Genomic DNA, 23,588 nt, shown 5'->3' on the forward strand with positions numbered 1-23,588 from the left:
GTAGGACGCTTTTGTGACAGCCAGTTAAGAAACAGGGATTCTTCTCAGGGAACAAAACCAAAGTTCCAGAAAAGGGGGAGGGGGTGCATTGTTGAGGACTCAGAAGGAGGTCCCGAAAGGACCACCCTTAGTTCTAAACTGTTCTGTTTCCAACTTCAGCCCCCCATCCCTCCTTGTCCTCTGCTCTGCAGGGAGAACCCAGCTCTAAGCCTTAGGCTGCAGCCAGCGCCTGCTCACCTCCCGAGCGGCCTTTGTCTGGGGGTCTCTTTGTCTAGAGACCCTTTTGGTCCAGTTTCACACTCTGTCTCCCCTCCCTTTCTCTGGGTTAGGCCTTCCCCTCCCTCTCTGCGGGGGCTGAGAGGCTCAGCGAGGGGAGCGGGGCTGGGTTGCCATGGTCACCTTGAAGCCAGCCGCAGCTGGCCAGGGCAGCTGCTCTTGGGCCCCTGAGGCTGGAGCTTGGACAAAGCCGGGAGGCTTCAACGGCCTCAGATCTGGATTCTCAAGGGCCTGAGCCTAGGGACACTGAAACCCAGGAGAACCTGGAGGTGAGAAGGAGGAAGTCAGAGCTCACCTGGGAGAAGGGAGCAGACCTTGAGGCTGGGCGGCTTTTGCCTTTATGAGGAGGGACCAGGTAGGCCTGGAGGCGTGGTGGGAGGGGAAAGGGATGGAGGCCCTGGGCCGAAACAGGTTGACGAGCCAGCGGGCGGGGCCTTGGTGGCCGGCAGCCTGGAGACAGGATCAATTCCATCTCTGGGCCTTCCATCTATCTTGAGGTTGTCCTTCCTTTCTAGGTCTGCCCCCCGCCCCCGTTCTCCCTCCCTCCCTCTTTCCCTTCCTCTCTCTCTCCCTTTTTCTTTCATTCAAACTTCATGCCTCCCCCATATCTTAATTTCATTCCAACCTTCCCTCTCTGTTTTTCTCCATCCCTTCCCAAACCTTTGCTTTCCTTCTGTGTCTGATCAGCTCCCCTCCATTCAATCCTTTCTCCTTCCTCTACCTCCCATCTTCCACTTTGGCTCCATCTGCCTTACTCCCCTCTCTGGAGTCAGCTCTGTGCTCCCCCCTGCTGGGTCCTGTCACCATTGTCTCTCTCCCCTAGTCCTCCATCCCTTCTGGGTCCCTCTCCCAGACTATCCTATCCACGGCTAATCTCTCTCCTTTTTCTGTCCTAATTTATGCCTTTGATGCCCCAGATTTATCTTCCTTTGTCCCCATACCCCAGGCCTCAGTTTCCCATTTGAACACAGTGGTTTTAAAATATGGCCCAAGGCTAGGGTCTTTTCCAGCTTCCTATCCTGCCCCTCCCCACCCACCCACCAGAGGCTTCCCACTCTTCCCAGCTGCTGACCCAACCTGCTTCCCTGGAGGCAGCTGCATCTCAGGGCAGGGACTATGGCTAGTGTCTGTTGGGGGTGGTGAGGGTGGGCCCATCCGGTCACCCTCCTCTCCCTGCTTCTGGCCGGATTCTCTGCAGTGGCGGGTGGTCTGCAGGCCCGCGGCTGAGCTCTTATTTCTCCCGCATGCCTTTCTTCATATTTTCCCCCAGCTGTTTCCCCTCTTCTTCCTGGGCTTGCAGGGGGGAAAAAAAATCAGCCCCACATAGGAGAGTGTGCAAGAGCCCTTCCCAGGTTCTAGGGTACGGTGGGGGCTTGCGGAGCCACAGATGGGCACACTCTTGGTTCTTAGCTCAGCTCTGTAGGCCCCTGAATGGCTGGGATTTCCCTCTCTGGCCCCTGGGAATCTGGGCTCCAAGCAGCACATTCCAGCCGGCTCCAGCTCTCTTTCTGCTGTCACTTGACTCCGCTGGGCCCCAGGCCTGTGTCCCTCCTACTTCTCCAGCCCTGGACTGGGGCGAGGTGGGCATCACCGACTAGGAATTTTCCCTGGGAGGGTGTCAGAGGGTCAGAGGCTTCAAGACTGGCTCCCTCCATCCCTCCCATGGACCCTTCACTGGTCAGTGTGAGTCTGGGGCGTGCAATGTCCCACTGGGTGTGAGGAGCTCAAGTTCCGCCTATCCCGGGCTTCCCCAGAGCGTCTCTCCTGGGAGGAGGGGCTGTTACCTTCGCAGGTGAGGTTACAGTGAAGCCTTGGCCCCACCCCCAGTCGGACTCCACACCCCGCCCAGCCTCTGCAGGGCCCAGATTTCCTATTGCTGTCTGCAGAGGGGTACGTAATTGGGGGTGGGGGGAGCGGTGTCCCTAAGGGCTCGGTGGAAAGGCCTGACGCAATTCTCCCAGTGTCCATGAGGGTTATTAGCAGGCCCTTCAGCAGCGGGAGCGTCCCTGGTTTGTAAACTGGATATCTAGCCTGCCTTGGCTTCTCCCTAGGGGCCGCTTATCTTCCTGGTAGCTTTTTCTGTTCTTGTCTGGTTTTTCTCGAGAGTCTTTGGAAATGCTTTTGAGTGTGAGTTTTGAATCAGGAGGTGCCACAGGGTGGTGAGACCGGCAAGGTTGCTGGAGACTTTACTGTGATCTGACATTGTAGAGAGAGGCAGGACTCACAGGTGGTGCTGAACGGGACAGAACACCTCCCACACCAGCTCTGTTGTCGCCCCGCTTCTGCCCCCATCTCTCCCTTCCGAGGCTCAGCAGCTCTCCCCCATCGTTGTTTTCTTGCATCCCTGGGTCTTGCGTTCCAGTCTTTTGGGGCAGCATGTGATTTTCAGGGCGCCTCTCTATCTTTCTCCTCCACCCCCCACCTCGTCCTGGCTCCATTTTGCGCTTCTCCTTGCCAGAAACCAGATTCTGCGGCTCCCACCAGGGACTGAGCTGGCTGGGAACTGAGGAAGGCTTGCCTGAGGAGAACTCCAGAGCTAGCCTGGATGGAGAGGGAGCCCAGGGGGACTCAGAGCCTGGGAGTCTGGACTTCTGGGCTCCTGAGAGAACAGGGGGGAGCTGCAGAGCTGGAGAGAGGTTCTGGAAGAAGGGGACGGAGAGAAGCGGAGACTAAGAGTGTGTCCCACCCTCAGGCTCGAGGGTGGTCTAGGTTGGGAGTGTGTGTGTGTGGGGGGGGTGCTAAAAGGTAGCAAAGTGGGGTGGGGTGAGAACCAAGTGAGTCTAGCTAGACAGGTGAGCCCGGCTCCCTTCCCCCAGCCGGGTTCCCGCTCTCGCTCCCGTGCTGAGCCTGTGGGAACCCGCTGCTTCCTGCGTGCCCTGGGGCTGCTCCTCCGTGCCTCTCTCCCCCTCTCTCCAGGAACCGAGCCCAGAAAAGGGGGGGGGACCATCTCCCCGCGGGGCCACCGCGTGGGGGTCCTGCTGGTGCTGCTGTACCCTAGCCTCCCGGGCGGCGGGGGATGGGCGTGCGGATCACCTAGAGGAGGCGAGGGGCACAGGGGGAACTGCGGGGCGGGCTCCGAGCTCGGAGAGAAACGAGGGGCGGCGCCGGGCGTGGGAGCGCGGGCGCCGGGGCGGGAGGACGGGCGGGGGCCGGGCGCGGGGAGGCGGCGCCTGGGCGCGATCCGGCCCCGCGCTGGCTCCTCTCCCCGGAACAGGCCCCCGACAGCTGCTCGCGGGAGCCGCCTCCCGACACCCGAGCCCCGCCGGCGCCTGCGCTCCCCTCCCGTGCCCCGCCGCCGAGGAGGCCCCAAACCGGGGCCGGACGCCTGAGTCGGCCCGGGAGAGCGATGAGAGGTAGGGAGCGAGGTGGGGAAGCGCAGGAGGCAGGGGGCGCGGGTTGGGAAGCCCCAGCTTGGTCCGCCGCTTGGGGTTTCGGTTTCCCCATCCGAAACAGAGAGGACCCTGACTTTCCGAGAAAGTGTTTTCTTGTATAGGGAAGGATCTCTCTTTTCCTGGGTGAGGGGAGAACCGAGCCCCAAGAGGACAGGTGCGCATATGTAGCCCACTGAGTCATCCTATCCGTGTTCCCGGTGCCGTGCCTACGAGCATGCTCTGTTAAACTGACCCAGCCAGAGGGAGCCAGCCTGACGCCCAACCTACCAGACCAGCCACGCTCGGTGGTTGCCGGGTCGTGCCAAGAGACAAAATCACCGCCCAATGAGCAACGCTCCCAGGGTACCCTCTGGCCGAGCATTCCTGTCCAGCACCCCTTCTCCCAGCCACCGCCCGGCAGACTTGGAACTGACTGGCTGAGGAGGATGGAGGTGTGTCCAGACCCTGGCGGCACTGTAGAGACAGGTCACTGGCAGAACGAGTGAGAAAGTGAAAAAATGGCCTTGTGCTTCCTGCTGCTTTTCCCACCCCAGTTCCACCTGTCCCCACCTGCTCTCGGCTTCCCTCTGGCTTAGTCACCCATGCGTGTTTGGGAGGGGCAGTTCTCTGGGGTATCCTGAGTGGGTTCTCCATTGTCTTCTGATCAACGCAGCCTGTGTCTGCCAGTTAGTATTCACAGGTGTCTAAAGGTGGCAACTCGCTAGCTAAACGGTGAGATCTGGCTGTATGGATGACCTCAGGGTGTGTGGCACACACCTGTAATCACCCGAGAGGTGGAGGCAGTCAGATCAAGAGTTAAAGGTCAGCCTGCCTTAGCATCATCGTGAGTTTGGAGGCTTCAATACTTGAGACCTTGTCTCAGAAAACCAACCCACTCTCTTGCTGTAGTGGAACGCGTCTTTAATCCCAGCACTCAGGAGAGAGAGGCAAGGGGCTCCTGATTAATTCAAGGCCAGCCTGGTCTACCTAGCTAGTCCCAGGCCCACCAAGACTATATAGTGAGACCCTGTCTCAAAAGAACCAGAATAACAACAAAAATTCCTCCAGCCAATCAAACCAGCTGCCCACTTAAAAAACATAAAGCAATGAAACACACAACAAAAGATGCTAAGGTGTGTGTGGAGTGGATAAGAGTCGTGTGTGAGCTGGTCTCAGCGGGACATAGGCCAGCAGGATATGCTGAAGAGGCAGGAGGGTCAGGAGTTAAGAAAAAGAAAAAGAATGTGTGTGTGTGTGTGTGTGTGTGTGAGAGAGAGAGAGAGAGAGAGAGAGAGAGAGAGAGAGGTGGTGAGGCACCTGGAGATGTGAGCGTGGTCATTTAGTTTACTCTGGTGTTTCCAGTGGGCTTGTTAACACTCCACCTGCGTGTGTACCTGTGTAGGTAGAGCTGTGTGGGCAGAGTGCTCCGGACTGGGGGATGGAGTTCAGGAAAGAATGAAGAGCCCGAGGCGGACAGTCCTGACCCTTGGCTTGTAATTGGTTGAAGAAGGGCCAGGTCAGGTGCCAGTGAGGTGGAACTCCCAAGCCTGTCTGACTGTGGGAATCAAGACCTAGGGGACAGAGAAAGGGACTGCCCCAGACCTTGCCGGCATGCTTCTGCAGCTCCTCCGCTTGGCTAGGCGCCCTGCTCTGTTTACCTCCAGCTTTGTGTTTCTGCTCGTCTCCCCCAGCCTCCTGTCCCCGCCTGGCTTTGTATCTCTGCCCCAGGCTCCACTCAGCACTGTCTGGCTCTGATGACTCATCTGGGATAGGCATGAAGGTTACTCAGGAGAACAAGGGCCTTGCTGTTTCTGCAGAGGTGGGGGTGGAGAGTGGCACCCAGGAATTCCCTGCCAGGCTTCCCAGGCCCAGCAGCCCGCTCCCCTGCACCATGGGGCTGTACCTCCAAGGGACTGGTTATGGTGTCTTTTGGTTCTAGGCTCTCCTTTGATAGCCAAGTGGCTTCTGGCAACCCAGTCAGCTGCTGCTTCAATGATGGGGGGGGGTCTCAGCTGCCTCTTACATTCCTGCCCTAGAGCATTGTGGGAGCAGCTGGAGGACAAAGGGATGGGGGAGACTCCCCCAACTCCTCCTACCTCCTGGGGTGACCTGGCTTCCCCATAGTTAAGCCCGCCCTCGTCTCCAAGGCAACTCAGTCTTCTCTGCTCAAGGCCTTCTGCTACCCTCAGTAAGTTGGAACTTGGGGGAACTGGGATGTTAGAGGCAGAGCAAGGAGAGCTGGGGGTACCTGGTGGCAGGGCTGTCAGAGGCTCAGTAGGTGTCCCTCTGGATTCCAGGATCTTTAAAATTCAGTACAGACCTCAGGCACTGCCAGGTGTCGGGAGAGCTTCTCTTTCCCCGGGACAGAGGATGCATGTACCCCAGAAGGAATAGAGAAAGAAAACTGTTACATGGAGACTCTGACCCTGAGGGTCTAGGTGGGGTCCTGAGTCTGACAACCGTCAGAGGATGTCCAGTCTGCTGGTCTGACTGCCACAGAGACATAAGGAACCGCAGAGGGACCATCAGGTTGGACATGGATGGAGTCTCGCCCTTAGAGGTTTGAGGGGCTCAGGCTAGCTGGTATTTCTATTGTATTTTCCTCAATAAGCCAACTAAACTTCTCTAGGACTTAGGTTTTGGAAACCAGAGTTAAGTTTTACATTGGTTTATACGCTACCTGGCTTTGCATAGATGCGTGCTACCGTCTCGCAAGTTTAGAGGGCGGACACAGCCAACCTCTCTCCTCTTCGTGTGCGCTTCCATGTTCACGGTCACGCACAGCCTCACTAGACATACGTGTGAGAGTGTGAACAGACGTGGGTTTGTTTGTCCTTTGCTTTCTCGGGGTGGAGTAGTTCCCGCAGTTCTGAGTCTGGCTTTCCGTGTTGAGCAGTGGCATGGGGGACATGGGGGACACATGCCAGGTCAGATTCATACTATTTTCAATTTAAAATCATTTTAATATATATGTATGTATGTATATATATATATATATATATATATATTCTCTTTATGAGTGCTTTGCCTGCCTGCATGTCTGTGATGTCTGTGTGTACCTGGTACCCACGGAGCTCAGAAGAAGGCATTGGATTCTCTAGAACCGGAGTTGTGGATGGTTGTGAGCCGTGGTATGGAAACTAGGAACTGAGCCTGGTCCTCTGTAAGAGCAGCAAATGTTCTTCACTGTTCAGCCATCTCTCCAGCCTGTATTTCGTTACTTTTGTTGGCTTTTGGTTTTGGTGTTTGACTCGGGGTCTTATATAGCCCAGGCTAGCTTCGACTTTAGAACAAGGCTGAGACTGACCTCCTGGTCTCTCACCTCTCGAGTGAATTGCCGGTGTATGCTACCACACCCTGCCTTTCTTTCAAATGTATTATTATAATTATTATTTTATATGTATGGGTGTTTGGGCTTACATGTATGTCTGTGCACCACCACGCATGCATGGTGCCCTTGGAGGCCAGAAGAGAGCGTGGGATCCCCTAGGACTTGAGTTACAGATGGTTGTGAACTGCCGCTAGTTACATTTATTTTCGTGTGTATGGGTCCGAGGATGGCTGGTAGTGGCGCACACCTTTAATCCCAGCACTCAGGGGGTAGAAAGGTGAAGCTCTGGGGGCTTATGACCAGTCTGGTCTACAGAGTTCTGGGCTAGCCGGTGCTATGTAGAGAGACCCTGTCTCAGAAACATATAAGAAGGGTCAGTTTTCACCTTCCACCCCATTTTTTCTTTCCACTTGTGAGTCCCGGGGATAGAACTCAGGTCCTTGAGCTTGGAGCCAAGTGCCTAACCGCGCATCGTCTCTCTGGCCCTCCCCTTTCTGTGTTTTCACAGCTACATAGAAAATTAACCCCCCCCCAAACCCCCAGAACACCCCCATGGGCACTCACATAGTTTAGGGATTTCTGGGGACAGTTTTGAGTTCTCACTTCTCTTGTTCCCTGTGTTTGCACCATCTGGCATGCTCATATTGCTAGATTGCTTACCAAGTAGATTCTGATACTATAACAGCACATCCCCCTCCTCCGAATGGTGATTTCCCTTTTGTTCCTCTTTCCATGGAAGATATAACCCTTGGAGAGATGGCTTAGTGGTTAAGAGCACTTACTGCTCTGGCAGAGGACCCAGCACCCACGTGGTGACCACTCATAACCATCTGTAACTCAGGTTCTAGGAGCTCTGCTTCCCTCTTCTGGCCTCTTCAGGTACTGCATGCACAAAGCACACATACATACAGACAGACTGATAATGCATAAAAATTTTTAAAATAAATCTTTTTTAAAAGGTTTTCTTTTTTAATATTTATTTATTATGTATACAATATTCTTTCTGCGTGTATGCCTGCAGGCCAGAAGGGCACCAGATCTCAATACAGATGGTTGTGAGCCACCATGTGGTTGCTGGGAATTGAACTCAGGACCTTTGGAAGAGCAGGCAATGCTCTTAACCTCTGAGCCAGCTCTCTAGCCCTAAAAATAAATCTTAAAAAATATTTTGTCAGGTTAGGTGTCAAGTGTGTATCTGTAACTCCAGCATTTGGGATATTGAGGCAGGAGGATTTCTGCCAAGTAAAAGACCAGCCTTAGGATGTATAGTAAGTGTGAGGCCAGCTTGGGCTACACCAGAAGACCCTGTCTCTGTCTCAAAAAAAGAAACATTCCTTTGTCAGTCTGATTTGTATTTTTCTACTTCCAGTGAACTTGGATATGTTTTAAAATATATATTTTAAACATATTGGCTCTGCTTTTCTGTGAAGAGAATACTCAGAGTCTTGGGCCATTTCTATACTGGGTTGTTTATAAAATTGTTTCTTTATCTATTTATAAGAACTCTTAGTTTATTATAACTATTACGCCCTTCTCTTCTGTGTGTTGCCTACATTTTTGAAGCCATTGTTTTGTTTTTACTTTTGTTTTTGTTTTTATTTTCTCTATTGGTTGGGGGTGGGACTTTAGGCATGATATTTAATGAACAGATCTCTGGTTTCTTTGTGTGTTAAATATGGATCATAACATCTACCTTATAAAGTGGCTGATGATGAAGTTATGGACTCTGGTTTAAGGCTCGGCCGGACCCGATGTGTAGGAGGCAGTCTAAAAGTAGAACCTTGCTTCAAACAGCAACTTACTCTTCTCATCCCCAAAGCTGCCCTCCTGTCTGTCTCTTGTTGATGTCTATACCTAGATCCCTTGGTGAGCAGACCTTCTCCCTGTTTGTCCCCTGCAGAGATGCTGTCCCCTCCTCCATAGGCTGGAGGGATCAGGAGCGATGGGGACAGGGACCCTCTCATCTCTACTGCTGCTGCTACTCTTGGTGACCATTGGAGATGCTGACATGAAGGGACATTTTGACCCTGGTAAGGAAACTGAATCTTGGGTCTCTAAGGAATACAGCTTGGGAGTCAGAGAGTTGGGGGGACCCTGACCCATCCTGTGTCTGTGTCCTTCAGCCAAGTGCCGCTATGCCCTGGGCATGCAGGACCGCACCATTCCCGACAGCGACATCTCCGTGTCCAGCTCCTGGTCAGATTCCACTGCTGCCCGCCACAGCAGGTACCTGAAACGGGGGTGGGGGAGCTCTTAAATGGACGCCCCTCTGCACAGGCCAAGGGGCTTTTGAGAAGGCCCCGGCCAGCGAGACATATGCCATGTAGTGGAAATAGGCTCCACATAGACCCACGACTAGGCTGGCAGTGTGGCTCAGTTAGGGTACCCAGCTACTATGAAACTCTGTATTCAATTCCCTGCACCCATAAATGGGTGTGGTGTTGAATGCTATAATCCCATCACTCAGGAGGCAGAAGCAGGAAGACCAGAAGTTTGAGGTTACATAGTGAGGCCAGCCTGAGCTACAAATGACATTGTCTCAAAAATAAAAACCTCCTCCTTCCTCCCAGGCTGGAGAGCAGTGACGGAGATGGCGCATGGTGCCCTGCAGGGCCCGTGTTCCCCAAAGAGGAGGAGTACCTGCAGGTGGACCTTCGGAGGCTGCACCTGGTGGCTCTGGTGGGCACACAGGGCCGCCACGCTGGGGGCCTGGGCAAAGAGTTCTCCCGCAGCTACCGATTGCGCTACTCCCGAGATGGCCGCCGCTGGATGGACTGGAAGGACCGCTGGGGCCAGGAGGTGAGGCACCTGGGGAGGATCGCTCTTCTCCTTGCCAGCCTGGCCACCTCTTAACATCCTGTGGCCTCTCCATTGGACCTCAGTCCCCACTCTATCCCAAATCTGTTTCTTTTTCTTGTTCTCAGCTTGGGGAAATGTACCCCTCCCCCCCTCGCATGACCACAAACTAAGATGGTATTGGTGGCTCTCTCTCTCTCTCTCTCTCTCTCTCTCTCTCTCTCTTTCTCTCTCAGTTCCTCTCTGTGCCCACCTTGTGGCATTTTCTGAACCCCATCACTGTACACCCCCCACTTCCAGCTCTAAGCCATGTGTTCTTTCACCCGGCAGAGATGAAGTCTAAACCTTATTCCACCTGCTTCTGTCCCTCTCTACAACCTACCAAACCCCTTCCTCAGAGAACAGCACACAGTAGCTGATGTAAATCAGATGGCCACACCCAGCTCTCAGCCCAGCACTGAAACAAAACAAAACAACCCATTCTTTGAGTGCAAAGCATGTGGGTGAACCCAGTTTCAGCTTCAGGGGATCTTGCCCCCTCCTCTGGTCTCTACAAACACTGCATGTGTGTGTCCAGACCCACATACATGTACATACACTGCCATACGGCCTCTGCTGCTGTTTGTGGGACAAGCCAGGGCCCCTCCCCACAGTCAGGGACCGTCACCTGCTGCTCGCTGTGCCTGGCAAGGCCTCCTCCCGACACCAGAGACTCCCCCTCACTCCATCCAGTTCTCCTCGGAGATGTCTCCTCCTGCAGATCTGCTCTGGGCACCACCTCAAGGCTCTGCCCCAAATACTGCCTCTTGTTCCTCACAGCTGTCCTGGGAGGAGGGGTTGACTTCACCACTGAGATCATGTCCGGTCCAGGGTGATCATGTCCTCTGAATGAACAGAGGGAGTGGGGTGAAGCAGACAGGGGTGCTGAGATAGGATTCTGGGCAAGGGTCTGGGCACAGCGGCCCGAATGGCTTGGGGACACATGGGAGCAGGCAGGGGAGAGGGTAGGTAGGGTACGACTGAGGCCAGACCTTTAGAGCCTCGAGAGGTATCAGTGCCCACTGCTATAGAACTTCCTTTTGAAAATGCCCAGCTGCATTCCACAGTGTTGCATGTTCCCCTCGCCAGCCTCTCGGTGGTCCCTGCAGGCTGCAGGCAGGGAGCCTCTGAAGCCTGGGTGGTTAGGTCTGACCTGTAGCTCTACCCAGCCATCCACCCTTTTCCTCCCTGGCCCTCAGGTGATTTCAGGTAATGAGGATCCTGGTGGAGTGGTGCTGAAGGACCTTGGGCCCCCCATGGTGGCCCGGCTGGTCCGCTTCTACCCCCGGGCTGACCGAGTCATGAGCGTCTGTCTGCGGGTGGAGCTGTATGGCTGCCTCTGGCGGGGTGAGTAGCTCAGCCCCACAAGAACCTCTTTCCGGGCCTGGAAGCAAGAAATAGAGACGGCAGAGGGCATCAGAAGTCCTTGTCTGTCAGGACTGTCACTGAGTGAGGAGAAAGGGGCTATGCAGTGTTGCCTTCTCCACACCAACAAGAAGGGGCTGAAATCCGCCCCTCAGGCCTGATGCCTCCTTCTGACTCCCCTCTTCGTACCCTCCCAGATGGGCTCCTGTCATACACAGCCCCCGTGGGGCAGACCATGTACTTATCTGAGGCGGTATATCTCAACGACTCCACCTATGATGGATATACGGCTGGCGGGTAAGAGGGATGGCCTACGCGGGGCTCGGAATGGGAGAGAGCTGTAGCTGAGTGTGTGGTGCATGTGTGTGTGGTGTGTATGTGGTGTGTGTGTGGTGTTTGCATGTGTATGTGGGGTATATGTATGTGGTGTGTAGGTATTTGTGTGTGAGAGGTGATGTGTGTGTGTGTGTGGTGTGTATGTGGTGTGTGTGTGGTGTTTGCATGTGTATGTGGGGTATATGTATGTGGTGTGTAGGTATTTGTGTGTGAGAGGTGATGTGTGTGTGTGTGTGGTGTGTATGTGGTGTGTGTGTGGTGTTTGCATGTGTATGTGTGTGGTGCTCATGTGTATGTGGGGTGTATGTATGTGGTGTGTAGGTATTTGTGTGTGAGAGGTGATATGTATGTGTGTGTGTGGTGTTTGTGTGTATGTGATGTGTGTGTTTGCGTGTGTGTGTGGTGTCCGTGTGTATGTGGTGTGTTTGTGTGTGTGTGGTGTCCGTGTGTATGTGGTGTGTTTGTGTGTGTGTGGTGTCCGTGTGTATGTGGTGTGTTTGTGTGTATGTGGTGTGTTTGTGTGTGTGTGGTGTCCGTGTGTATGTGGTGTGTTTGTGTGTGTGTGGTGTCCGTGTGTATGTGGTGTGTTTGTGTGTATGTGGTGTGTTTGTGTGTGTGTGGTGTCCGTGTGTATGTGGTGTGTTTGTGTGTGTGTGGTGTCCGTGTGTATGTGGTGTGTTTGTGTGTGTGTGTGTGGTGTCCGTGTGTATGAAAGGTGAGGTGGAGCACGGAGTAGCCTGAACAGTGAAATGGAAGAGCTGAAGAGAATGCCGGTTAGGTGGGGTCTAAAAGGTCAGACCAGGAATGAAGGACAGTGAGGTGACCACTAGCCCAAAGGGCACTTTGTTTGGATTAGAAAGAGGTGTCCCATAGTGCAGACAAAGATCACCTTGTAAGAAAAGCCGCAGGGCATCTGGAACTGCAATCCCAGTACTTGGGAGGTAGAGGCAGGAGCATCAGAGCAAGTTCTAGGCCAGTCAGACATTCTCTAAAAACAAAGCAAGGCACCACCCCGGCTAGGAACATCTGTTGAGAATTGTCACATTAAATATACACACTATAGACTGACCCATGTGCCTTCGTGGTGGCTCTTCAGCAGGGTGTGCGACCCACCTTGTGATAGTTTGGGGTACGGTGCATGCAAGAGGGGAGAGGGTTGCAGGACGTTGGTGTGGGCTGGGCAGGGAGAGCGGAGTGAGAATTGGCTGTTCAGGCCACCACTGTGTGTGTGTGCGTGTGTGTGTGTGTGTGTGTGTGTGTGTGTGTGTGTGTGTGAACAGTCCTTTCCCATTCCTTCCAATCAGGCTGCAGTATGGTGGTCTGGGCCAACTGGCCGACGGTGTGATAGGGCTGGATGACTTCAGGCAGAGCCAGGAGCTGCGGGTCTGGCCGGGCTATGACTATGTCGGCTGGAGCAACCATAGTTTCCCCAGTGGCTATGTGGAGATGGAGTTTGAGTTCGACAGGCTGAGGACCTTCCAGACCATGGAGGTGAGCGAGCTCCGCCCTCCTGAGGATACCGGGGCTGGGGACGGTGCTGCTGCAGCTTCCCGGCCACGACTCAGTGTCCTTCCCCTCTCTTCTCAGGTCCACTGTAACAACATGCACACGCTGGGAGCCCGCCTCCCCGGCGGGGTGGAATGCAGATTTAAAAGAGGCCCCGCCATGGCCTGGGAGGGAGAGCCTGTGCGCCATGCCTTGGGGGGCAGCCTCGGAGACCCCAGAGCCAGGGCCATCTTAGTGACCCTGGGTGGCCGCGTGGGCCGCTTCCTTCAGTGCCGATTCCTCTTCGCAGGACCCTGGTTACTCTTCAGTGAGATCTCTTTTATCTCGAGTAAGTCCCAGAGTGTACCTGGCTCTGTAGTCCTTAGGTTTATCTGACTGTTAACCCTGTAGTGTCCCCAGCATATGGACTCCTGGTATATCACCTGTCACACGTGAGACTTCTCAAACTGAGGCCAAAGAATCAGACCCCAATCCTCTGTAGAGTCTTTTTTCATTTGTTTGGTTTCAGTGGGTTTTTATTTTATTTTATTTTGTTTTTGGTGTTTTGTAGGTTCTTTTTGATCTTTTTGTATTTTTGAGATGAGGTCTCACTATGTAGCCCTGGCTGGCCTAGAACTCATAGAGACATGCCTGCCTCTGCTGTCTGAGTGCTACCACACCCAGGTAGACTCTTTTTTTAAAATTTAACTTTTAAAGATTCTTTTTAAAAATTATTTGTGGTGGGGGGCAGGTTGGAGAGATGGCATAGAGGTTAAGAGCCCTGCCTGCTTTTCCTGAGGTCCTGAGTTCAATTCCCAGCCACCACATAGTGGCTCAAAAACCATCTGTAATGAGATCTGGTGCCCTCACTGGGCATGCAGGCATACACGCAGACAGAACACTATAAACTTAATAAATACATCTTTAAAAAATATTATTTTTTTGAGACAGGTCTTATAATGTAACCTGCACCAACCTAAAACTTGTGATCCCCCTGCCTCAGCCTCCCACACATTAGGATTATAGATGTGGGGCTGGAGAGATGGCTTAGTGGTTAAGAACATCGCTTGCTCTTCCAAAGGTCCTGAGTTCAATTCCCAGCAACCACATGGTGGTTCACAACCATCTGTAATGAGGTCTGGTGCCCTCTTCTGGCCTGCAGACATACACACAGACAGAATATTTTATATATATATTATATATATATTATTTATATATTTTTATATATATTTTATATATATTATATATATATTATATATATATATGAACAAAAAAAATAGGATTATAGATGTGTAGGATCTTGGTTGTCCCCAGACCTCTCTCTTTCCCTTCTCTCTTTCCTGTATGAGTCCCTCATTCCTGATCCATCTGAGAGAGGGTGACCGGTTCTTGTTCTGCCTCGTTGAGAAAGAGCTTCTTCTCTAAGCCTGCAGACCCACAAGGCCCCTCCCTGAGCTCTCCACTTCCCCTCAGCCAGGGACCTTCCATACTGCTGTACCAGCTGGCTAACCGCGCTGCCCCTCAGTTCCCTGTCTCACGCACCTGCATCCCCTCGGGTCCCCTACACTGACTAGTCTCCTCTTTGCTTCCTTCTCCCCAGATGTGATGAATGATTCCTCTGACTCCTTCCCACCGGCCCCCTGGTGGCCGCCTGGCCCACCTCCCACCAACTTCAGCAACTTCGGTGAGCAGTCCTCGGGCGCAGTACCTCCCGGGCCTTCCCCTCTGGTGCGGCAGGACTCTTGCTGTGGTGCTGACCATTCTCCCCTGTCAGAGCTGGAGCCCCGGGGCCAACAGCCAGTGGCCAAGGCGGAAGGGAGCCCCACTGCCATCCTCATCGGCTGCCTGGTGGCCATCATCCTGCTGCTACTGCTTATCATCGCTCTCATGCTCTGGAGGCTGCACTGGCGCCGGCTGCTCAGCAAGGTGGGCGGGGCATGGCGTGCGTGGGCAGGGCATGACGTGTGTGGGCGGGGACGGACATACCGTCAGGGTCAGTGCGATCTATTGGGCTTGGCTTAATATCGGAAACAGAGACCCCTCTCAAGAGTAAGCATGGCGTTGTGAGACGAACCTCACCAGAGCTAGGGAGGACCAAGAACCTAGAGTCCTTAGAGGGTACCTTGAAACAGGCAGGGCCTTCCAGAGCAGAATGTAGCCTCACTTTCTGTCCTCCAGCCAAGCTCTATCAGTCGGAGGTCCCTCTCTCAAAGCCCAACCAATATTGGGAACAGAAGCTGGAGACGAGCGAGTGAAGGGGGCGAGTGTCAGGCCACCTGCTCTCCTTATGCCCTGGACTTCCCACGTCTGGGAGGGTGATGTCCATTACAGTTGATAATTAGGGCCTGGTCAGATGTGGTTGGGTGCTGTGGGGTGACATCAGGGAAGTGGGGTTGCCATGAGGAGAGAATAGCCGGACTTTAATCCAAACACCCAGGAAGCCATGTTAAGTAGTAGTTCAATTAATGTTGTCTAATCTCATGACAAGGCTGAGCGCCGGGTGTTGGAAGAGGAGCTGACAGTTCACCTGTCTGTCCCTGGGGACACCATCCTCATCAACAACCGCCCAGGGCCCCGAGAGCCACCCCCTTACCAGGAGCCTCGGCCTCGGGGAACTCCACCCCATTCTGCGCCCTGTGTCCCCAATGGCTCTGGTAAGGCCTGCCTTGTTCCAGTCCCGCCTTGTCTTCTGCCTGTGTTCTTGTCTTAGCCCCTCTTCTCCTTTACTGTCCATTCATTTTCTTATTTCTATGTACCTCCATATAGTCTCCCCAAGGTTGTCCTGTGTATTACCCAGAATGCCAGTGGTCTCACCCTGTCATTGTGTCATAGATTTCTGTTGTGCCGTCATTGTCTCCTTACCCCTCAACATTTGTTCTTTCCACTCACCCTTCCACCCACCCACCTACCCACCCATCCATCTACTCATCCATCCATCCACCCACCCACCCAGCTACCCATCCATCCACCCACCCATCCATCCATCTATCCAACTGCCCATCCATCCACCCACCCACCCATCCATCTACTCATCCATCCATCCATCCATCTACTCATCCATCCATCCATCCACCCACCCACCCGCCCACCCATCCATCCATCTATCCAACTGCCCATCCATCCACCCACCAACCCACCCATCCATCTACTCATCCATCCATCCATCCACCCACCCACCCAGCTACCCATCCATCCACCCACCCATCCATCTACCCATCCATCCATCCATCCACCCATCCATCCACCCACCCATCTACCCACCCACCCACCTACCCACCCATCCATCTACTCATCCATCCATCCATCCACCCACCCACCCAGCTACCCATCCATCCACCCACCCATCCATCTACTCATCTATCCATCCATCCATCCATCCATCCATCCATCCATCTACTCATCCACCCATCCATCTACTCATCTACCCATCCATCTACTCATCCACCCATCCATCCACCCATCCATTCACCCACCCATCCATCTACTCATCCATCCATCCATTCATCCATCCATCTACCCATCCATCCACCCACCCACCCACCCAACCTTGTCCATCCATCTATATTCATAAACCCATTTGTTTCTCCAGCATTCAACCTCAGACAGCAGTTTTTGCACTCACCGTCATCCACCATCCACTCATCCACTCATCCACGCATACACATCCATCATCCACCATCCACTCATCCACGCATACACATCCATCATCCACTCAGCTCTCCATCACTCTTGAGGGCCTTCAGTGATTCGATCTCTTGTCTCCTGCACTTTCAGTCCCATAAGCCCCAGGCTTGCCTTATTCCAGGTCTCCCTGTCTGTCCAGCCTTGAGTCTCATCCCTTCCCCGTGTCTCCCCCCTCCTTCTCCCGACAGCGTTGCTGCTCTCCAATCCGGCCTACCGCCTCCTTCTGGCCACTTACGCCCGTCCCCCTCGAGGCCCGGGCCCCCCCACACCCGCCTGGGCCAAACCCACCAACACGCAGGGTAAGCCCCTCTGCTGCTGGGCTCTGCAGGCTCCTGGACTTCTACTGGGCAGAGAAAGCCCTCAGACCTTGCACTATCCACTTCCCCACTGTGGCCTTTTCTGCTCTCCTGAGCTCCCAGCTGGAAGCTCTGCGGCCCCTGGAGCCAAGGGGACCTCGCTTGTGCGAGCTGGTCTTAGCTCTGTCCCCTCCTCCTCTCGCGCTGCTCTCCAGAGCTAGAGAGGACGCTGCTGTGGTGCCGCTCTTCTGTAACTCCGCTTTATTCTCCCCTCTCTCTAGAGCTGCGAGGAGGAGGGCCTCACCCTGGGCGCTTGCCCTCTCCCCCCTGTGTCCTCTCTCCACAGTCCCAGAGGTGAAGGCTCACGCTGCCCCTCCTGTCTGCTCCTCTTTTCGGTGTTGCTTCCTCTTTGCGGCCCTTTCCCCAGGGCCTAGAGGGGACAGCTCTGCCTCCCTCCTGTCTGTAAACTTCTTGCTGTGAGGACCTTCCCCCCTCCCCTCTCTGTGTGCCCTGTCTCTGCCTGTCTTTGAGCTTGGTGTGTTTGGGATTGGGAGCCACTGTGGCTGGGAGGGGCTGGGCCGGCAGCAGCAGGAGCTGGTGATCAGTGGGAAGAGGGTTTGGAACATGGAGGAGACTCATGACTCAGATGCTGGGTGGAGGAGTTCCTCTTCCAGCCCAGGCTTACCTAGTGGTCAGGGTTGTGCCAGGAAACCCCCAAAGGGGGAAATTTTCGGGTACTTTCTACTTAACTGTCTGTGCTGCCTCGAAAGCTTTTGGGTGTGGCACACAGTTCTCGCACCGGCCTTCTCTGGTTTGAGGCTGGGACAGAGGGGACATAGGGGCTGGGACCTCTGGGAGATTGGGGCGTGAAGAATTGTACCGCTCAGGGCTGCTCCTGAAGCCTCATCCTGTCTTCTCTCCCCTCACCTCTCCAGCCTGCAGTGGGGACTATATGGAACCCGAGAAGCCCGGTACCCCCGCTGCTACCCCCACCTCCCCAGAACAGCGTCCCCCATTATGCCGAGGCTGACATTGTTACCCTGCAGGGCGTCACTGGGGGCAACACCTATGCTGTGCCCGCCCTGCCCCCAGGGGCAGTTGGGGATGGGCCCCCCAGAGTGGATTTCCCTCGGTCCCGGCTCCGCTTCAAGGAGAAGCTTGGCGAAGGCCAGTTTGGGGAGGTAAGGAGGGCGCCTGTCCAGAGCCAGTTTGAGGAGGTAAGGAGGGCGCCTGTCCAGGGCCAGTTTGGGGAGGTAAGGAGGGCACCTGTCCTGGGCCAGTTTGGGGAGGTAAGGAGGATGCCTGTCCAACTTCCACAGCATCGAGCCGGACTAGGGCTTTGTCGCCACGGCTGCATGCTTCCTTGACTGTTTGTGCTGTGATGCCCCTCTGACACCATGGCCTGACCTTCCCTCTCCAGGTGCACCTGTGTGAAGTAGAGAACCCTCAAGATCTCGTCTGTAGTGATTTCCCTGTCACTGTGCAGAAGGGACACCCCTTGCTGGTGGCAGTGAAGATCCTCCGGCCAGATGCCACCAAAAATGCCAGGTGAGACCCACGGCAATATAATGATAGCACATGCCGGTGTGAACGGGGGCAACCACGCGGGGCCCCACTTGTAGATGGAGAGCTACAGACAACCAACAACTTCTGAGAGAGGGAGAGTTCATCCTCCCCAGAGCTCAGCCCCCTGAAGGGTTATCTAGTCCCAAGTGGTCAGCCTTACAACCTACACATACTTAACACTAAATGGATTGGGCAGAGTGCACACATAGATTTATCCATACACGTATATATAACAAAAATAATTAGCCAGGTGGTGGTGGCGCACACCTTTAATCCCAGCACTCGCGAGGCAGAGGCAGGTGGATCTCAGTGAGTTTGAGGCCAGCCTGGTCTACAGAGCGAGTTCCAGGACAGGCTCCAAGACATAAACAAAAACCAAAAAAGCACAATCACAATTAAAGAATGATTAAAGAGAGGCCATAGATTGAGGAAGAGTAAGGTGGATGGAGAGCCTAGTGAGTTTGGAGGGAGAGGGGGAGGGGAGACGATGTAGTCATACTTTAGCTAGGTAAGGACTAGGGGTGATGTCTAGAAAAGGGGGGATGCCATGGTGATCAGGGAGCAGCAGAGCCTGGTATCTGGAGGGAGGGAGGCCCTTGGGGGAGGAAGGAGGATGCACTGCCATGGCACTTCTCCAGCCTCCTCCCTGCTTCCCCAGGAATGACTTCCTGAAGGAGGTGAAGATCATGTCCCGGCTGAAGGACCCAAACATCATCCGACTCCTGGGCGTGTGTGTCCAGGACGACCCTCTCTGCATGATTACCGACTACATGGAGAACGGCGACCTGAACCAGTTCCTCAGTGCCCACCAGCTGGAGAACAAGGCAGCGCAGGGCTTGCCTGGGGACAGAGAGTCTGACCAGGGCCCCACAATCAGGTACCTTCCCCAGAGCACCCCAGATGGGTCTCCTGGCCCTCACTGAGCTGGGGAGGGAGGAGGAGAGCATGGGGCGGGCCTAGGATGAGGAGCTCATCTCCATGGTAATCCATGAACTAGCCAGGAAGGCTGAGCTCTTAGGAGCAGGTGAAGAGACTGCAGCCTCCATGATTCTCTCTTGCCTCAGCCTAACAAAGCGTGAACTCCTTGGGATTGGATGGGTAGAATAGGACCTGCCCCATTCTGAACCTCTTCCCTGCCAGGATCCGAGAGTGGCTGAGGTGTGGGCTCCACTCCCTCTCCTAGACAGAAGTACGTCAGGTGGGGAGGAGCCAAGGCTGCTCTGTGACTTTCTCTCTGCTTCTCTCAGCTACCCTATGCTGCTGCACGTGGGAGCCCAGATTGCCTCGGGCATGCGGTATCTGGCCACACTTAACTTTGTGCATCGGGACCTGGCCACCAGGAACTGCTTGGTTGGGGAAAATTTCACCATCAAAATCGCCGACTTTGGCATGAGCCGGAATCTCTATGCTGGGGATTATTACCGTGTGCAGGGCCGGGCAGTGCTGCCCATTAGGTGGATGGCCTGGGAGTGCATCCTCATGGTGAGCACCCCAAAGACTGGGGTGTGTGTGGGGGGACACTGGCTGCCCCTCTGCCATGGTGAGCACCCCAAAGACTGGGTTGTGGGGGGTGTGGGGGGGCACTGGCTGCCCCTCTGCCATGGTGAGCACCCCAAAGACTGGTGTGTGTGTGTGGGGGGACACTGGCTGCCCCTCTGCCATGGTGAGCATCCAAAGACTGGTGTGTGTGTGGGGGGACACTGGCTGCCCCTCTGCCATGGTGAGCACCCTAAAGACTGGTGTGTGTGTGGGGGGACACTGGCTGCCCCTCTGCCATGGTGAGCATCCCAAAGACTGGGGTGTGTGTAGGGGGGCACTGGCTGCCCCTCTGCCATGGTGAGCACCCCAAAGACTGGTGTGTTGGGGGGGGGATACTGGCTGCCCCTCTGCCATGGTGAGCATCCCAAAGACTGAGGTGTGTGTGGGGGGGCACTGGCTGCCCCTCTGCCATGGTGAGCTTCCCAAAGACTGGGGTGTGTGTATGGGGGGCACTGGCTGCCCCTCTGCCATGGTGATCAGCCAAAAGGAGCAGACTGGGAGGGGCGGGGACTGGCTGCCCCTCTGCCATGGTGAGCATCCCAAAGACTGGGGTGTGTGTGTGGGGAGGGGACACTGGCTGCCCCTCTGCCAATTTTGTGACTCCTCTTGCCTTTCTGGGGCTCTACTTTTCTCCCTTGAAAATTGAGGGAACCCTGGATCAAGGAACTGGGAATAGAAGAAACAGGAGATTCAGGAGCCAAGAGCGGGTATTGGGCTGGGGGGGTAAGAGTTGGAAATGGGCTAGAAGGGGTAGGATAGAGACTCAGGACCAGCAGGTGGAAGGCAGGTGGAAAGGGATAGGACCAGAGCAGGGGGAGGGGTGGGGAAGCCAGGAACAGAGAAGCAGGTGTGGGGAGTCAGGTAGGACAGCCCAGGTAGACTTTGAGTCTATCCTGTCTGAGGTCTTCCTTTGCCTTCCTTGCGTTCTTGTGTGTCAGGGGAAATTCACGACAGCGAGTGACGTGTGGGCCTTCGGAGTGACCCTGTGGGAGGTGCTGATGCTCTGCAGGTCCCAGCCCTTCGGGCAGCTTACAGATGAGCAGGTCATCGAGAATGCGGGGGAGTTCTTCAGGGACCAGGGCCGGCAGGTCAGAGCTGAGGGAGGGGCCAGGGGGGACAGACCCTGTGGTGAGGGTACCTGTATCTAACTCGTTCACACGGCGGGCGTCTCGCAGGTGTACCTGTCCCGGCCACCCGCTTGCCCGCAGACCCTCTATGAGCTGATGCTGCGGTGCTGGAGCCGGGAGCCAGAGCAGCGGCCGCCCTTTGCCCAGCTTCACCGGTTCCTGGCAGACGATGCGCTCAACACAGTGTAAACTCAGGACCCTGCAGCCCTCACCCGCCGGAGCCATCCAGGGGACGCTGGACACCAGAGAAGCCTATGGCACCCCACCCTTCCATCCCCGAGAGGCAGCGTTTCTGCAGGTGGGCTGGGCCTGCCCAAGGAGCTGAAGCCTCTGTCACTGGACAAGCACCCTTCCTGGTTCCTTCCTGAGCACCACCCACCCAGCTGGCCCTGGGGTTGGGACCCTGCCTGACTTCTTGTAGCCACCCCTTGGGGAAGGATGGGGGCAAATGCAGGGCGCACACTGGACGAGGCCCACTGGAGCACCTGGGCCCCACTGGACAACACTGGTTCCTGGGGAGGTGGCTGTGGCCCCGGCCACCTTCCTGTCACACACTGGACACTGCCAGCTGAGAAACTGGGGGACGAGGTGGACAAGGAGGCCTAACCCCTACAGTGATCCTCAGCCCTGGCTTCCTTCTGTTCCGCCCCCTGACACACTGGACCTGGGGGTGATCCCTGACCTGATCCTCGATCACACGCCCCTCCTTCCCACCCTCTATGCTGCAGCTAGAACTTCTCAAAGCCTATATGTTTCTGTGGAGTAAATACTAGGATGGGGGACGGAGGGATCAATAGCCCGAGGCTGGGGGCGGGGATCTCTATTGTAGCTACCACATTGGTTTTTCTATAATCACGTGGGTTTGTACATTTTTGGGGGGAGAGACACAGATTTTTACACTAATATATGGACTTAGCTTGAAGCAATTTTAATCTCCTGCACTAGGCAGGTAATAATAAAAGTTGAGTTTTTCCACAGCTGCGGGTGCATTTCCTGGGGGTTGGGTAATGTCTGCCTCCCCCCACCCTCACTCCCAGCCTGCTGTCTTCCCTTTCCCCAGTCCGCGTCCCACATCCTGCCTGTCCTAGCATTGGTCTGTGGTCACATAATCCGGGCCCATGCCCGCTGGGCCCTGAGAGCCCTGTCCACTCCGATGCTCTGCAGGGAGAATAGTGATGTCCACTGGGGCTGGCGAGCTGGCTCAGTGGTTAAGACCACTGGCTGCTTTTCCAGAGGACTCAGGTTCAATCCCTGGCACCCACATGGCAGCTCTCAATGGTCTGACACCATAAGCAAAACAGCAATGCACATAAATAATAATTAAAAGCAAACATAAATAAATAGTGGTGTCCAAGACTACAGTGCACAACCCCAGAGAAGCAAGGTAACAAAGAGGGCCCTAAGAGAAACATCCGTGGATCCGCCTAGAAAGGGAAAATAGACAAGATCTTCTGAGTAAATTGGGAGTGAGTGTGGGAGGGAGGGGTGGGGGTGGAAGGGGAGGCGGGGAGGAGAATGTGAGAGATCCGAAGGTCAGGTTGGGTGAAGGACCAGAGAGGGAGAGCAAGGAAAGAAATATCTTGATAGAGGGAGCCATTATGGGATTAGCGAGAAACCTGGCACTAGGGAAATTCTCAGGAGTATACAAGGGTGACCCCAGATAAAACTCTAAGTGATAGTGGAGAGCTGGACTGAACTGGCCTTCCCCTGTAATCAGATTGAGGACCACCATAACCGTCAAACCTTCATCCAGTAACCAATGGAAGCAGATACGGAGATCCACAACGAACCACTAGGCCAAGCCCCTGCAGTCAGTGGAAGAGAAGAGGGGTGGCGGTATGAGCGAAGGGGTCAAGACCATGATGGGAAAACCACAGACGACTGACCGGAGCTAGTGAGAGTTCTCGGACTCCAGCCTGACAGCTGTGGAACCTGCATAGGACCGAACTAGACCCCCCGAATGCAGGTGACAGTGGACTGGGCAGTTTATGAGGCCACTGGCGGTGGGTCCAGGATCTATCCTGAGTACAGGAACTGGCTTTTGGGAGCCCATTTCCTATGGAGAGATACCTCGCTCAGCTTAGACGGGGTGGGAGGGTGGGAGAGGGGCAGCTTGCTCAGCTTAGACACAGGGGGAGAGGGGGCGTTGGGGGTGGGAGAGGGGCACCTTCTCAGCTTAGACACGGGAGTAGGGGAGGAGTGCCTTGGTCAGACCTCAAAGCGGTGAAGGGACAAACTTCCTTGACTCCCCATGGGAGGCCATACCCTAAGGAGCAAGTGGTGGGTGGGGTGAGGAGAAGGTGGTGGGGGAGTGGGATGAGGGAAGGGAAGGAGAGATCTGGGATTGATATGTAAAATTAAAAACGAAAATTAAAAA

General features: G+C 54.9%; 1 protein-coding gene across 1 annotated transcript; it reads left to right on the forward strand.

The window, feature by feature from the left end:
- Nucleotides 1-3,082: 3,082 nt before the first annotated feature.
- Nucleotides 3,083-22,188, forward strand: Ddr1 (discoidin domain receptor tyrosine kinase 1). The gene is given in 19 exon segments (XM_041634716.1): nt 3,083-3,629; nt 8,879-9,008; nt 9,102-9,204; nt 9,549-9,777; nt 11,013-11,160; nt 11,376-11,475; nt 12,819-13,005; nt 13,102-13,348; nt 14,600-14,683; nt 14,774-14,925; nt 15,488-15,653; nt 16,872-16,982; nt 17,915-17,955; nt 17,957-18,160; nt 18,400-18,527; nt 19,204-19,422; nt 19,793-20,027; nt 21,023-21,172; nt 21,260-22,188. Coding segments are annotated over 18 exon segments (2,733 nt in total). The 5' UTR covers nt 3,083-3,629; nt 8,879-8,920; the 3' UTR covers nt 21,401-22,188.
- The last annotated feature ends 1,400 nt before the right edge of the window (nt 22,189-23,588 follow it).

The sequence above is a fragment of the Microtus oregoni genome, unplaced genomic scaffold (genome assembly GCF_018167655.1).
Source record: "Microtus oregoni isolate MIOR12 unplaced genomic scaffold, Mior012 000046F_ref0000063, whole genome shotgun sequence".
Classification (NCBI taxonomy): Eukaryota; Metazoa; Chordata; class Mammalia; order Rodentia; family Cricetidae; genus Microtus; species Microtus oregoni.